We start from the raw sequence: 15,104 nt of genomic DNA on the forward strand, positions 1-15,104 counted from the left end.
ATCTCCTCATCAAACTGGACTGGTACTAGAACTGAAACTCATCAGTTCAGTGCAGGGACTCAGTGAGTTAATATTGGATTATCTGTAATGCTACTTAGTTCCTCGTCTCCCAGCGCTTTGTGGGGGTAAACAAAGGTCCCTGCAATCTTATGGGACATTCAGTTAGTGTTTTTAGTGGCTGAAAATTTAAGTCTTACTGGAGTCACCCCCTAAAAAAACAAAAACAAAAAACAAAAAAACCTTTGGTTTCCTGATGTCCATTTTCCCCCGGAAGGAGACAGAGGAAGAAGACACAAAACTTAATTTAATAGAAATTTTGTTGTAGTTCTTACATTCTCAGTGTGAGCTGAGCTGGAACCCACTGCCCCACCCAGAAGTGGCCCAGTCCTGCAGGCAGCGGAGAAAGGGAAGGGGTAGGGGTAGAGCTCAGGCCCTAGGAGCCCCATTCTTCCTCAGTGCTGGAGACGCCATCCTCTTTTCCTGCCCCACCTCTGGGCTCCAGGAAGGAGAACAGATGGAATCTTGGGCCTGGGGCTTCTCTTCCACACCCCTCATACCCCCAAGTTGGAGGGGGAATTAAGGGATCTGGGGAAAGGGGACAGAGGAAGGCAAAGATGCCAAGAAAGATGAGGGCCGAAGGATAATCAGACAAAACACCAATGAAAAAAAAAGGGGGGGGGGGGGGCAATACCAAAATCCACCCCAAACTGGAACCCGCCTGGAAAAAAAGGAAAGTTTCTCCAGTCTCATAGAGACATTATTTGGCGCAACTGGCTCTGTGGTGGGAGCGCTTAGGCCTCAGTCCAGCCCTGGAAGCAGTGGCATGGCCCCTACAGCTCATCCTTGGCCTGGCCAGGGGCAGCATCTTCCTCCTCCTCCTCCTCCTTATCGTCCTCTTCATCTTCATCTTCATCTTTATCTTCCTCATCATCGTCCTTGTCTGCCTCCTCCTCCTCCTTGCGCTTCTTGTCCTCCTCCTCCTCCTTCAGCCTCTGCTCCTCATCCTGCTTGTCCTTCATTTGCTTTTCTGCTGCCTGCACAGACCACACATTCAGGGCCTCGCCCCCACCTACCAGCCCTGCCTGCCCTCTCACCCCAGGCCAGGAGTGGACCCTAGTCCCACCTTTGTGACACCCCAAGTCTCGTTGCCGAACTGTTCAGCATATGCTTCATTGTTGGTGATGAGGAAGTTGTCAAAGATGGTGCCAGACTTGACCTGGGGGTAGAGATGTATGGACGGTCAGAGGGGACAACCCATGGCCCCAGCCTTGGGTTACATAACCATTACACAATACAACAGTCTAATATTATAATTAAAAAAACAGGCTGACTGGGTAAATATCAGCTCTGCCATTTCCCACCTATATGACCTTGGATTTGACTTCTCTGCACCTCAGTTTCTTCATCTGTATGAGGTCTCACCCCCTTGTGCAAATATTTTTCCAGTATCTACTATGTACAAATTCTAGACACAGAAGGTAAATCAGTGAACAAAATAGACAAAAATCGGTCCCTATGAAGCTAGTTTTCTAATGGGGCTATCTAACTACCTTCTAGGTCATTGGGGACATTAATGAGTTGGATTAGACAAATGTTCTTGATGGAGAGCCTAGCTCAAAGTGTATAGAACCTCAGAGGGGGTGCTGTGAGAACTCCATAAAGGTAGACCATGAAATTCTTCAGAAAAACCACTATTTTAGGCTCACAACTGCCTAGGATTGACTCCTACCCCTGTCCCTTTCCTCATGGGTGACCCTGAGCATTTAAGGTCCCCTAGGGATCCTCCTGTTTCCTTCACATCACACCTGCCAGAGGTCTAGGCCCAGCACGGCAAAGTTTTCGTAGGCATAGATATTGCTATCAGGAGAGTACTCGGGGTTGTCGATCTCTGGGTGGATCCAAGTGCCCTTGTAATCTGGGTTGTCAATCTGCCGGGGCTTCCACTCGCCCTACAGAAAGAGGAGGGAACTGGAAGTCAGTGGAAGTCAGCATGCTCCCCTCCTGTGCAGCCCACTCTGTTTGTGGCCCCAAGACCACCTTGTATTCTGGGTTCTGAATCACCGGCGGTTCCCACTCTCCATCCATCTCTTCATCCCAGTCCTCAGGCTTCTTAGCATCGGGGTCAGGGATGTGCTCAGGCTTGTCCCAGTCCTGAGAGTACACAAAGAGGTAAGATTTGGCTAAGCTGTCCACCAGCCCCTCTGTGGTGGGGAGACCCTGTCTGAACACCAACCTCAGGTTTGGAGTCTGTGGGGTCATCAATCTTGGCCCGCTCGTCCCAGTCTTCTGGCTTCGAAGCATCAGGATCTTTTATCTTCTTGGGTGGCAGGAAGTCCCAATCATCCTCCAGGGAGCCTGACTCCACCTGGCTATTGTCAATTTTCACCTCATAGGTGTTATCAGGCCGCACAATCAGTGTGTACAGGTGTGTAAATTCATCATCCTGAAGAAGACAGAAGGTAAATAGCCCCACCCACTAGAATGGCCTCTGAGCCTGCCCCAGACAGCCAATTGTCACCAACCCCAGGCACACCTTGCAACGGATGTCCTTGTTGATCAGCACGTTTTTGCCCTTGTAGTTGAAGATGACATGAACCTTCTTGGTGCCAGGGCCACAGATATCAGGGCCTAAGGTGAGAAGCAGGTTCAGTTAAGGGCCAGAGTCTGCCCACCACTGCCAGGCCACCACCCACCACTATTTACAAAGGGAAGACTTCATTCTTTTAAAAAAAAATTGAATGGGGGTGACACTGGTTAATAAAATTATGTAGATTTCAGGTGTACAATTCTATTAAAAATCACCTATATATTGTATTGTGCTCACCACCTCCAAAAAATTTGATTCTTAAAATCAGGACCATTAAGACTCAAGACAGGATTCAGACTTTGACTATCTATAAGGGGCAATGTGCGGAGAATTGGGGGGGGGAAAATGCATGCTCTAGAAGTCAGTATCCTCACTTATAAAATTGGAAAGTACTCACCTAAGATCACACAAATTAACGGCCTTAGACCAACAGTAACAATGCAACTACTGCTGCTGTGACTATCCCATCAGGTTCCCTTCAAAGGAAAGCCTGACAATGTGTTTCCCAGGCTCTTAAGACCACGTTTTTTTTATGGGCTATAAGGAACCCACAGATGGGTCTCAGTCTCCCTCTAACTAATCAGAGGTCAGCACCAGAGCTTGGGCGGGGGAGGTGCTCACCAAACATAATGTTGTATTCAGAGTCTCCGTGCATGTCAGTCTGGTCCAAACCTTCCGGAAATAGCTTCACATAGCCGCCCCCACAGTCGATGTTCTGCTCGTGTTTCACAGTAAACTGCACCACCAATGTCTGGTCCTTGTTGCTGAAAGGCTCAAATCTGGCAGACAGGGCGTAAAAGCGGGCATCCTGGCTCGTCTGCAGCCCTAGCAGAGGATAGTAGTGAGGTCACAGCTGGCCCCAATCCCCGGGAACCGTAAGATTCAAAGATATAAACAACCATTCTCCTTCCTCTGCTTGCCCTGCTCCTGGGGATGCCCAGCTGTCAGTGACTAGGGCTTCTTTCAGGAAGTCCTCCCGGATCTGAGCACTCAGCCTCAGGTTCCTACCTTTATCTTTCTCTAGGTCGCCATAGAACTTTCCGGCATTGAGGACGAATTTGCCAAAATCCGACTTGTGTTTGGATTCGACCCAGCGGTTGGTCCACCCATCTACGGGATCAGAGGAGCAGGTCAGCGCGATTGTGCTAATTCCTCCCCCACCCAGCACTTCCGCCGCAGCTCAAACGCATCTTCCAGGAGTCACAAACTGCTGTTAGCAAGGAAGGAAATCCCTGAGTGCCCCTACCCCACCTCCAGTTTGACACCTCCGGTGGCTTAAGAGATCCTCCGAAGAACCCTAACTCCCGCTGCGGGAGGCTGCTGCGCCCTCAGTACTCCCCAAGGATGCGGAAAGCAGGATCGCCTGCGGCTCTCGTCCCTGGGGCCCCCGTGTTGGCCCTCTGAGCAGTAATTACAGGCGACAACGGAGATCTGAGCTGGGGGGCCGGTCGCGCTGTCGGGGCACCCTCGAGGCGGGGCCAGGCGTTACCTCCGTCCAGAAACTGCTCCTTGAAATGGACGACGGGTTCGGCGGCAGCCAGGCCGAGAAGGCCGAGCAGCAGCGGCACGGGTAGCAGCATGGCGGGCCAAGGGGGCGGCGGCGCGCGGACCCTGCAAGTCACTTCTCTAACAGCGGCTCTGCAGTAGGGACGGATACGGCTGCTGGCCGTGAGTATTTATACACGACCGCCCCTCAAACCAACCTGGCCCTCCCTCTTGGCCCGCCCTCCATGCCTTTCATTGGTCAGTAACCACAGCTCTGACTTTCTATTGGGCTCTCATTAGTTCAGCATGTTAGGCTGCACCTCGGAACGCTGGGTTCCCAGATGGCCGATTTCTATTGGCCTCACCACTAGCCAATGAGGGTCGACCACGCGTTGTGGGAGACGCCCCCCAGAGGAGTAGGGGCCTGGAGCCCCTCAGGTCAGGTCATGTGACCAGATACCGGCCCAACCCCTACCTCGCCTGCGCGAGTAGCTTGGGATCTGGAAATTTTAAAGCACTCGCGCGAGCGCAGGTGTCACCTTGCAGGGCTAGGACCCTGCTCCAGGCTCCCTTCCTCCGATCGACTCTGCGGGGAGACGTAGGCAAGGTTTTCTACCCTGCATTTGGGGAACTTTCACTATGACGCGCTGTCTCTGTCTCTGTTCCTCTCTCCCACCCCTTCCCCCACAGGATGAGGCAGAGAGCACTTAGGGGCTTGGGCTCTGTGGCTTCACTTCACACTTCACCATGCTGTGAAAGTCATGCAGGCCAGCAGAGAGAGTGGTGGCTGTCTCCAACATGGGTCTCCTAGTGCCTGGTACCCTGGCAGACTGCTGCTGTGTGACCTGGGGCAAGTCACTTAGCTTTTCTAAAGTCACAGGAGCTTCTGAAAGGCTAGGAGGAGCGACCCTGGGTAGCTGCTGCCCGGAAGAAATGCTTTCGAAGCTTTTAAATATATCCTGGGACAGAGGGAAGGAAGCCCAGAAGGCTCGAAGATACGACTAAGGCTATAACTCCTAGGGCAGGGTTAGGGTAGTCCCCTAGTCGCAGCCTGCCTCCCCTTTTACCCGCCCGCCCCCCCATCCCTTCCACCCCTGCCAGTAAATGAAAGGGGTCGCTCTTTGTGGTCTCCCACAAACGGCCTGGCTTTTGCAATTAAACGGCTAAAGCTGAGAGGGCAGGGGGTTCTGTTGGGGAGGAAAGAAAGAGACAGATGGTAAAGAAGATAAGATCTAAGGAAGAGAAGCAAATCCCCTGAGTAGTCTTCTGAAGCCAGAACCTCGTAAGTAACAGTGTGGGGCAGTCTTCAGGAAGGAGGCAGGAGAGCTAGGGGGTTTCCCAAACTCTGAACAAAGAAGCCCTGGACCTAGGAACTTGGGAGTGGATTACGGAAGGAGAGGAGCTGGGGAATCCTGGCATAAGGGTGAGGAGAGGGTGCTTTCCCACTAGTGGTGGGTACTCAAGGGAAAAATGAGGGGTTTTGGAGAAATTGGGATTCTGCTCCCTCCCTCATGCAGTATCCAGTATGGCCCAAACTGCCGCCCCGCCTGCCTTAGGAGAAGCCCTAAGTCTGGGGTGATCACTCCAGGCCTGCCACTGACCCTCCCGTCTTCCCTCCCTTCCACCAGGTGTCATGGACATGGGTTTGGTGCTTCCTACCTGAGGGTAGACATTGTGCTTGTCTTGTTTACTTCATCATCCCCCAGTGACTCCTGCAGCACCTGACACAGAACAAGCTTAAAACCTATTTGATCTATGATAGAAGGAAGGAAATTAAATATTTTAAAAATGGTGAAAGTGCTTTGAAGGAAAGAAGGGACTCGGAGGAATGCATTCTGATTTTTTTAAATCAGGACTTCACTGTGGGGTCAGGATTGGGGGATATTAGTAATCCCATTTTCTAAGTTCAAATAACAATTGTGATGGCTAAATGAGTGAAGGCATACTGCTTAGAATAGTGCCTGACATACAATCCACACTCAATTTAGTATTAACATATACAGCATACATATGTGAGCACTGTTTCACAATTCTCACAATAACCTGGGCTCGTATTATCTCCATACAAGTGAGCAAACTAAAGCACAGAAAGAATAAGAGATTTGACTGACTTAAATGGTAGATCTGGGATTAGAATGTACTTGTGCTAATAGTGTCCACTGGCCACATGTAACTATTGACCATTTGAAATGTGGCTGGCACAAACGGAATTGTAATATAAGTGTAAAATACACATCAGTCCTGGCTGGTGTGGCTCAGTGGATTGAGTGCTGGCCTGCGAACCGAAAGGGCACAGGTTAGATTCACAGTTAGGCACCTGGGTTACCGGCCAAGTCCCCAGTAAGGGGGCGTGGGAGAGGCAACTGATGAATGTCTGGCACATCGATGTTTCTCTCCCTTTCTCCCACCCTTCCTCTCTCTAAAAATAAATAAAAATTTTAAAATAAATAAATAGAAGTAGTTGACATCAGCAGAATGATTAGCTCTATATAGCAAGAGAATCCCAGAAGGGTTAAGAGCTCTAAGGCCCAGAGAAAAGGAGGAAGTCCAAGGTCGCAGCCAGCTGCAGGTGGGGTTGGATGAAACTTAAAACAACGTTGTGATTCTGTTCTTAAAGTCAATTAGTTTGACCTGTCTAGTCAAGCATACGCCACAAGTCCAGCTAAGACGGAGGTAACCACTGACCGACTCTCTTCCAAGCTTTGAGGTTCAATTGACACACTCAAGATGGCGAGGCCCTGAGCCCTACTACAGGATCAGCCACATTTAAGATGGTAGCGCACGCTTCAGCCTCGTTCCGGTTCCGGTGATTCTGGAGCCTGTTCCGGTTCCGGTGGTTCTGGCTCCTGACCCTGACACGCTGAGCGCGGGGCGATAACCATGGCGGACGGTCCGGTGGCGGAAGTGTTGCTGAAGCGGTTGGAGGCGGCCGATGGCGGCCTGGACAGCGCAGAGCTGGCAGCCGAGCTGGGCGTAGAGCACCAGGCTGTGGTGGGCGCGGTGAAGAGTCTGCAGGCGCTGGGCGAGGTGAGCCGGGTCTGACATGCCAGGCCTCTTCGCTTTAGCACATGCAGTTCCCTTGCCAGGAACGCCTTGCCTCCAGGCCAGACTCCTTCAGGCTTGGTTAGGAGTAACTTTAAGTGTTCAGTCCGGGTCGCGCAGGCAGGGAGTCTGAAATGAGTGAGCGTCTGGGCACACCGACGTTCCTCATGCAGGAGACATCTATTGAGGGCATGCTCAACGTTGGGGCGGGGGATAACTATGGTGGACAAGGAAGACGCAGTGGCAAGCCCTTACGGAGACTGCAGTCTAATGGGGGAAATACTCAACGTGACTAGAATGGTAGAGGAAGCACAGAGAACATAGAGGTAATAGCTGACCCAGCCTTGGGGATAGGGAGAGAATCCCAGATGAAGTGGCAGCTAAGTCGGGTCTCAGCACTGAGGAGGAAGGCCATGGCACAGGGGGGCAGGTGGTGAGTGAGACCACACAGCCAGAATTTGCAAGGCCTTGCAGGTCCCTCACAGGGTAGTGAGGAGCCATGATAGGAGCTGGAGCTAGTCAGATGTGTGTGCTGCCTACATCACTCTTGGGAAGGACTGGCAGGGGCAAGATCCAAGATGAGGCCAGAGGCTCTCACATCTTCAAACTAGAGGTCATGGTGTCTGGCTGTAGGGAGGCAACTGGAATGGAGAGGTGATTTAGGAGAGGGAATGAAATGAGATTCATGGCAAGGAAAGGGGAGCATGAATGCAGCCCAGCCTTCTGACTTGGGTAAGTGAAAGGTGATGGAGCCACAAGAGGAGAATGCTGAAGGGTCTGTGGGCCACCCAGGAGGCTGGATTCATGAAGAGAGGATACAAAACATATCTGGGCTGTTCCTTCATCATACTTATGTTGTGTGCCCCACTCTGGTCTCAGCTTGATTTATCGTTTAATCCTTGCCATAACCATAGGTTGATAGTAGTGTTATTATCCCCATCTTGCAGATGTGACCACTCCTAACTACTGGTCAGTAGCTTGATCAGTGTCAGTCAAACCTGGATTTGAAATTAGGCGCTCAGGCTGAAGAGCCCGTTTGTTAGTTTGGAGAAGAGATTAAAGTTTTTTTTGTTTTTTGGGGGGAGGGGGTCCTATCTTTTTTTTTTTTTTTTTTTTTTAAGATTTTATTTACTCAGTTCAGAGAGAGGGAACGGGAGGGAGAAAGAAAGGGAGAGAAACATTGATTGGGTGCCGAGGGACCTGAGCCACAACACAGGCATGCGCTGCAACTGGGATCAAACCTGCCACCTTCTGCTTTGGAGGTTGGTGCTCAATCCACTGAGCCACCAGCCAGGGCTGGGATTGAAGTTTTGATGTGTGGGGTGATAGTGTCCTGACTGATGTGAAATTGGCATTTGTGTAGGTTGCAAAGGGTTAAATAGTGGAGATTTAATGTGGTTCAGTCTAACAACAATCTTAATAATAGTAATAGTTAGAATTTAAGCAGCATTTACCATACACTAAGCATCCTTATTCTCTCTACATATTAGTTCAGTTGCTCCTCAGAACAGCTCTTTAAGGTTGAACCTACCGCACACCCTGCTCTCATGGATAGGAAAACTTGTTCATGGAGGTTGAGCACTTTTCCTGAGGTCACAGAGCATGTGAGGAACAGAGCGGGAAATTAGAATGAAGTGGGACCTAGGACATGTGGGCCCCACCTAGCCTTGCCCCTGCCTGTGTGACGTGAACCCCATCCTCATTGTGGAGCCTCAAGTTCCTCTGTATAATGTGGACCTCTGGGACCTTTCTTTGACTCTTTAGGCACTGAGATGCAAACATATAAACATGGAGACAAGTCAGTTCATCTGAGACCTTAAAAGTCTTTCCCCAGTTAAAAAAAAAGAATCTTTCCTAGGTTCAAAAATGATAGAATTTCTCTTCTGACAGGAAAAACCCCTAATGCTTTATTTAACCCTGGAGGTATGGATCATATATATTGTAATCCCCACATTGCAGAAGGGAAACTGAGGCTCAGCAAGAGGAGATCACTTGGCTGGCAAGAGATGCAGTTGAGATGTGAAGTCAGCATTATGGGCTGTGCTTTGACCTTGACTCCAGTGCTGTGGCAAGGGGGTGCCCAGCCCTGGACCTCATCCCTGCCTCTGCCTTTTTTCCCCTACAGATCATCGAGGCTGAGCTAGGCTCCACCAAGCACTGGGAGCTTACTGCTGAGGGCGAGGAGATTGGCCGGGAGGGCAGCCATGAGGCCCGAGTGTTTCATAGTGTGCCCCCAGAGGGCCTGGCCCAGAGTGAGCTCATGGTAGGGCCCCAGGTGTGGGCAGGGGCAGAGCCTAGGAGGGTGATAGGGTGAAGGTGGCCCTTGGGCCCCCCTCACTACAGCCTTGCTCCCCCAGCGACTGCCCAGTGGCAAGGTGGGCTTCAGCAAGGCCATGTCCAACAAATGGATCCGTGTGGACAAGAGTGCTGCTGACGGGCCCCGGGTGTTCCGAGTGGTAAGTCTATGAGTGGGCAGGTAGACGTCTGGTCCTCACAGTGACTTAGGACCATCATCTTGTCATCCATTCCACCATCGGGGCAGGTGGACAGCGTGGAGGATGAGGTGCAGCGGCGGCTCCAGCTGGTCCAGAGCGGGCAGGCCGAAAAGCTGAGTGAAAAGGAAAAGAGTGAGCTCAAAAAGAGGAAGCTGCTGACTGAAATGTAAGTGCCTGCCACCCCTAGGCTCAGACCTATGTCACCTGTGTGGCCCTAGGTTAGGAGAAGGGAAGGGAGAGTTGTTCTGGCCACACTTGGCCATGGTTCTGTCAGCCTCTCTTCACACTATGGTTGTCAAGCACATAAGCCAGGCTCATGCCACCTCAGGGCCTTGGCACATGCTGTACCTTCTATCAAGAATGATCTTCCTGCTGATCTTGAAGGCCAGTTCCAGCATCCAACCGCTGTTCATATGTCACAGGGGCTACCTTTTCTCCCTGCAAGACCACAAGAGCTGCTCACTCCTGGTCTCTTTTTCTCTGTTTATGTCTTTCGCAGTCCTAAGCACTGTCTGAAATTGATTGAATGCTGGGACCTCGACAGCTGGGCTCTGTACTCTCACAGGGCTGAGTCCCCATTCAGCAGATAATGAATGGAGGTGGGCTGTCCAATCCACGTCCCAGCTCTGCGACTTACTAGCTCTGTGACGTTGGCGAAATCACCTAATTTTTCTAGGACTTAAGTATTTTTATCTGTAAAATGGCCCCTTTTTACAAGATTGTGAACAGAACTGGAATAGGATGACTTTATCTACCTTTTACCTATTATAATCATTCCCCGCTGTATGCTTTCTTTTTTAGATTTTATTTATTTATTTATTTTTTAGAGAGAGGAAGAGAAACATAAATTGGTTGCCTCTGCACACCCCCAACCAAGGACCTGGCTCACAACCCAGGCATGTGCTCTGACCAGAGATCAAACCTGCAACTTTTCAGTTTGTGGAACGATGCCTAACCCACTGAGCTACAGCATTCAGGGCCCAGCTGCATGCTTAGTGCCTTGAATGGGCTCTGGCACACAGTAGGTTCCCCATAAGTGTTTGTTGAATGAACAAGTGAATGAACTCAGGATGTAGGTGGGGGTCACATAATAGGATTTCAGGTGGTAGTAAATGTCTAGAAGGAAATAAAGCAGCCCTGGCCGGTGTGGCTCAGTTGGAGCGTCGTCCCATACACCGAAAGGTCACAGGTTTGATTCCCAGTCAGGGTACATACTTACGTTGCGGGTTCAGTCCCCAGTCAGTGCATGTATGGGAGGCAACCGACCAATGTTTTTTTCTCTCTCTTTTTTCCTCTCTCTCTAAAATCAAATAAAAATTAAAAAGAAAAAAGAAAGAGCAACTTGGTGGGTGGCATTGGGGTCAGTATCATATGGAAGATCAAGTGAAGCCTCTTAGAAGAGTTGAAAGTGATGTCCCCTTCCCTCCTCTGGCCTCAGGACCCTGAAGACCTACTGGGTGAGCAAAGGCAGTGCCTTCAGCACCCGTATCTCCAGACAGGAGGCAGATCTGAGCCCAGAGATGATCTCCAGGTAGGGGTGGCCACAGGGTCAAGGGTCAGTGGTAGGGGGGTGGGCACTCCCCATCAGGCCTATGTATCCTACATCCCCATCCACAGTGGCTCCTGGCGGAACCGGCCCTTCAAGCCCTACAATTTCTCAGCCCATGGCATCATCCCTGATAGCGGCCACCTGCACCCCCTGCTGAAAGTCCGCACCCAGTTCCGGCAGATCTTTCTGGAGATGGGGTGAGCATAGGGACAAGGGTGGGGCCGGGCCGGCCCTGGGTGCAGGCACGGCAGTCAGGCCACATCTCCTGCCAGGTTCACTGAAATGCCAACCGACAACTTCATTGAAAGCTCCTTCTGGAATTTTGATGCACTTTTCCAGCCCCAGCAGCACCCAGCACGAGACCAGCATGACACTTTCTTCTTGAGAGGTGGGTAAGCCCAATGTGCCATCAGAGGTGCTGGGCCTGGGTAGAGCCTTTTGGGATGTCATACCCTTTTACAGAAAAAAACTCCATCTTCCTCAGCATGGCCAGTAAGGCCTGTGTGAGCTGGTTATGTCAACCTCCGTGATTTCCTTCCACCTGCCCTGTGACTACCTCAGGGAATTTATCTGTGCTGTGCCTTGTGCTGAGAACTGCTGAGAACTTTTTATTCCTGCGTCTTCATGGTGGGCTCTGGCATCAAACGTTCATGTGTCACCTTAGAGAAGCCATCCTGACCTGCCTTTGTCCCCCTACATTCTAATTCCCTCACCCTTAATTTTCACCCTTGGTTCCCGTTCATTTCTTTTTTTAACAGTTCTTAGTACTGTCTGAAATTGAATGACTTTCCACAATAGTGGTTGTCTCTCCCACCAGGAAGAGGTCAGGTGAGATCATTAGATCCCCATTACCTGGCTGGGAGCAACAGTTTCATTGCCACTGTTACTGTCACAGCACCCCAAACTTACTAAGCACTCCCTATGCGGTAGTTGCCTTTCTAATCTTCCCGCCAACTATAGAAAGTAGTAATATTACCCCTTTTTACTAATGAGGAAACTAGGGTACTGAAAGGGAACTATACTTGCTCAGGATCATAAAGCTTATAAGTGGTGAGCTTTTCTGGTACACCAAAATTGTGTCTCTAGAAGAGGATCTTAAGAATTTACATATCCTGCCCTGGCTGGTGTGGCTCAGTGGATTGAGCGCCACCAGCAAACCAAAGGGTCACTGGTTCGATTCCCAATCAGGGCTCATGCCTGGGTTTTGGGCCAGGTCCCCAGCTGGGGGTGTGCGAGAGGCAACCAGTCTATATTTCTCTCACACATTGATGTTTCTCTCCCTCTCTTTCTCCCTTCCTTTCCTTCTCTCTAAAAATAAGTAAATAAAATACTTAAGAAAAAAATTTTATTAAAAAAAAGAATTTATACATCCCCACAACAAATGGTTGTTGAGCTCTTCCTGTGTATCAAGGTCTCTTCAACACCTGGGTCACAGCCATGAATGAGAAGTCCTTACCCTGGTGAGACCTGCATCCTGGTAGGGGAGACATGATAAATCCTGAATAAGCCGTAATTGCAGTAATGCAAGGTGGCAGTAAATGCAGTCAGGGAAACTGGCATGGGAGAGGAGCTGTCAATTTTTTAGAAGTTTTCCTTAAGCAAAGGAAGTTCCAGGCAGAGGGAATGGCCAGTGCAAAGACCCTGAGCCTGGAACGTGCCTGGTGTGCTCACAGATCAGCTGGGAGGTTCTGTGACTGGAGGAAGTGATGAGTTAGGAATGGGAGGGACATGAGCAGGGAGTTGACTGAGTGTCACAGAAAAGACTGGCTTTTTCTCCCGGTAAGATGGGAGCTATGGAAGGTTCTGGGCAGGCAGGCAAGTGACTGACTCAGGTGTTCCCACACGCCCTTTGCTACAATGACAGGTGAGGGTGGGAGCTGCACCTGTCACTGTCCTGTGTGCAGTGGCTGTTTAAGAAATCCTCCTTGACTGACCGGATGATGCTCTGTCCTTCCCAGATCCAGCTGAGGCCCTGCAGCTCCCAATGGACTACGTCCATCGGGTCAAGCGGACCCACTCCCAGGGTGGCTACGGCTCACAGGGGTGAGGCAGGACCAGGACTTCAGGGTGTTGTGGGGAAGGAAGTTGGGAACCTGAGAACATCAGCATGGACTTCCGGATTTCCTCCTGAAGGTACAAGTACAGTTGGAAGCTGGATGAGGCCCGCAAAAACCTGCTGCGCACACACACCACGGCAGCCAGTGCCCGTGCCCTCTACCGCCTGGCCCAGAAGGTGCGGCTGGGCCTGGGCAGTGCAGGGACAGGGAGGGGACTTCATACTTACTTTCTGACCCATGCCTTGGCCTGGCCTGCCTGTCACCCCCAGAAACCCTTTACGCCAGCCAAGTATTTCTCCATTGACCGCGTGTTCCGGAATGAGACCCTGGATGCCACACACCTGGCCGAGTTCCACCAGATCGAGGGGGTTGTGGCTGACTATGGCCTCACCCTGGGCCACCTCATGGGTGTCCTTCGGGAGTTTTTCACCAAGCTGGGTAAGCAGACAGGCTGTGGCAGGTGGTGGTGGTGAGGCCACAGGAGGATGTCTGGGTCAACAGCCTTGTCTTCCACACAGGTATTACCCATTTGCGCTTCAAGCCTGCCTATAACCCCTACACTGAGCCCAGCATGGAGGTGTTCAGCTACCACCCAGGTCAGGGTGGGACCTGGTACTGTGGTGGGGGTTGTCTCAGGCTGCCTCCTTCTTAGCCTGGATCCCCTCACTGCCAAGCCCACACCCTGCCTTCTGACTTCACTGTCAGGCCCAACATCACCCACATCCTTCTGCCCCCACAGGCTTGAAGAAGTGGGTGGAGGTCGGGAACTCTGGACTCTTCCGTCCTGAAATGCTGCTGCCCATGGGGCTTCCTGAGAATGTGTCAGTCATTGCCTGGGGTCTCTCCCTGGAGCGGTGAGTGCCCCAAGCCACTTAACGCGTGTTTGAGTGCTTTGCTTGGGAGACTTGCCAGGTGTGAGGACCTGCAGACCTTCGGCACCATCCATCCATTCACGGACAAACTTTAGGAGCACCTGTTGTGTGCTGTGTTCTCTACTATGAATAAGTAGTATACACCTTTGCCTCTTTTGGGGTCCTAGTAGAGTAAGAAGAAGGATAAGTAAATTCAATAAATAATGCCTGGAGCATGCCTGGGCTCAGTAACTGCTCTAGAGAAAGCACAGCAGGAAGGGCTAAGGAGAGGAGGTTGTCCAAGAAAGCCTCACAAAGGAGGTGGCATCTGAGTAAAGACAAGATTGGTGGTGGATGAGCTGGGAGGTTATCTGGGGAGGGGTGTTCCGGGCAGAGGGAATTGCCATTGCAAAGGCCCTGAGACTGGATTGTGCCTGCTGTATTTGGAAGCCTGTATGGTGGCAGGGGGGGTAGTGAGGAGATAAGAGAGGGAGGTGATAGGGCAGGTTGTGCAGGGCCTTAGGGGCCATGGGGAGGACTTGGACTTCTGCTCTGAGGAAGGTGGGAGCTCTCAGAGAGGCTCTGATCAGAGGAGAACAGGACCTGACCTAGTATTAAAGCTTTTTCTCTCTCCTTTAAGCCCAACGATGATCAAATACAGCATCAACAATATCCGTGAGCTGGTAGGTCACAAGGTGAACCTGCAAATGGTGTACGACAGCCCCCTATGCCGCCTGGATGCTGAACGAGGGTCCCTGCAGACACAGGGGGCCACATGACATGGGCTGCTCTGAACAGGCCACCTGCCCTGAGCCCCTGCTTCCCAGCCCCTTTGCATTCCTCGTACAGGACCCCCTTGTATTTATGAGGCCTCTGTGAGGCTCTCTCCCTGCTCCTGGTAATCTCCTCTTCCCCACGTGCCCCAGGATCAGGAGCAGGGAAGCAGGTAGTCCATTTGTTCTGATATCCACCTATGAGGGTGGGCCCTGGGGAGCCCTGCAGGTGGCTGTTGGCTAATAAAATTGGCAGTTGTCCTCA

At 51.2% G+C, this 15,104-nt stretch overlaps 2 protein-coding genes across 2 annotated transcripts; one reads left to right on the plus strand and one right to left on the minus strand.

Moving 5' to 3' along the window:
- Nucleotides 1-419: 419 nt before the first annotated feature.
- CALR (calreticulin) lies at nucleotides 420-4,248 on the minus strand. Its single transcript, XM_090289755.1, has 9 exons — nucleotides 4,077-4,248; nucleotides 3,596-3,697; nucleotides 3,209-3,412; nucleotides 2,534-2,628; nucleotides 2,234-2,443; nucleotides 2,038-2,151; nucleotides 1,806-1,949; nucleotides 1,124-1,216; nucleotides 420-1,034 (listed from the first exon to the last, which is right to left on the minus strand). The coding sequence occupies exons 1-9, from the start codon at nucleotides 4,165-4,167 to the stop codon at nucleotides 831-833; spliced, it is 1,257 nt and encodes a 418-aa protein (XP_090145881.1). The 5' UTR covers nucleotides 4,168-4,248; the 3' UTR covers nucleotides 420-830.
- Nucleotides 4,249-6,896: 2,648 nt separating this feature from the next.
- On the plus strand, nucleotides 6,897-15,104 carry FARSA (phenylalanyl-tRNA synthetase subunit alpha). Its single transcript, XM_090289756.1, has 13 exons — nucleotides 6,897-7,099; nucleotides 9,240-9,377; nucleotides 9,472-9,570; nucleotides 9,657-9,775; nucleotides 11,048-11,140; nucleotides 11,227-11,355; nucleotides 11,431-11,546; nucleotides 13,117-13,201; nucleotides 13,292-13,391; nucleotides 13,485-13,653; nucleotides 13,734-13,811; nucleotides 13,955-14,069; nucleotides 14,707-15,104. The coding sequence occupies exons 1-13, from the start codon at nucleotides 6,953-6,955 to the stop codon at nucleotides 14,843-14,845; spliced, it is 1,527 nt and encodes a 508-aa protein (XP_090145882.1). The 5' UTR covers nucleotides 6,897-6,952; the 3' UTR covers nucleotides 14,846-15,104.

The sequence above is a fragment of the Furipterus horrens genome, unplaced genomic scaffold, assembly GCF_987537825.1.
Source record: "Furipterus horrens unplaced genomic scaffold, mFurHor1.1.pri manual_scaffold_10, whole genome shotgun sequence".
Lineage (NCBI taxonomy): Eukaryota > Metazoa > Chordata > Mammalia > Chiroptera > Furipteridae > Furipterus > Furipterus horrens.

Excerpts from the sequence above, each read along its gene's own strand:
- CALR (XM_090289755.1), bottom strand. The coding sequence starts at position 4,167 with ATGCTGCTACCCGTGCCGCTGCTGCTCGGCCTTCTCGGCCTGGCTGCC. Across the intron at positions 2,629-3,208 it reads TGAATACAACATTATGTTTG|GCCCTGATATCTGTGGCCCT; the intron begins GTGAGCACCTCC and ends TTCTCACCTTAG. Across the intron at positions 1,035-1,123 it reads AGACTTGGGGTGTCACAAAG|GCAGCAGAAAAGCAAATGAA; the intron begins GTGGGACTAGGG and ends TGGTCTGTGCAG.
- FARSA (XM_090289756.1), top strand. The coding sequence starts at position 6,953 with ATGGCGGACGGTCCGGTGGCGGAAGTGTTGCTGAAGCGGTTGGAGGCG. Across the intron at positions 7,100-9,239 it reads GTCTGCAGGCGCTGGGCGAG|ATCATCGAGGCTGAGCTAGG; the intron begins GTGAGCCGGGTC and ends TTTCCCCTACAG. Across the intron at positions 13,812-13,954 it reads GGTGTTCAGCTACCACCCAG|GCTTGAAGAAGTGGGTGGAG; the intron begins GTCAGGGTGGGA and ends CTGCCCCCACAG.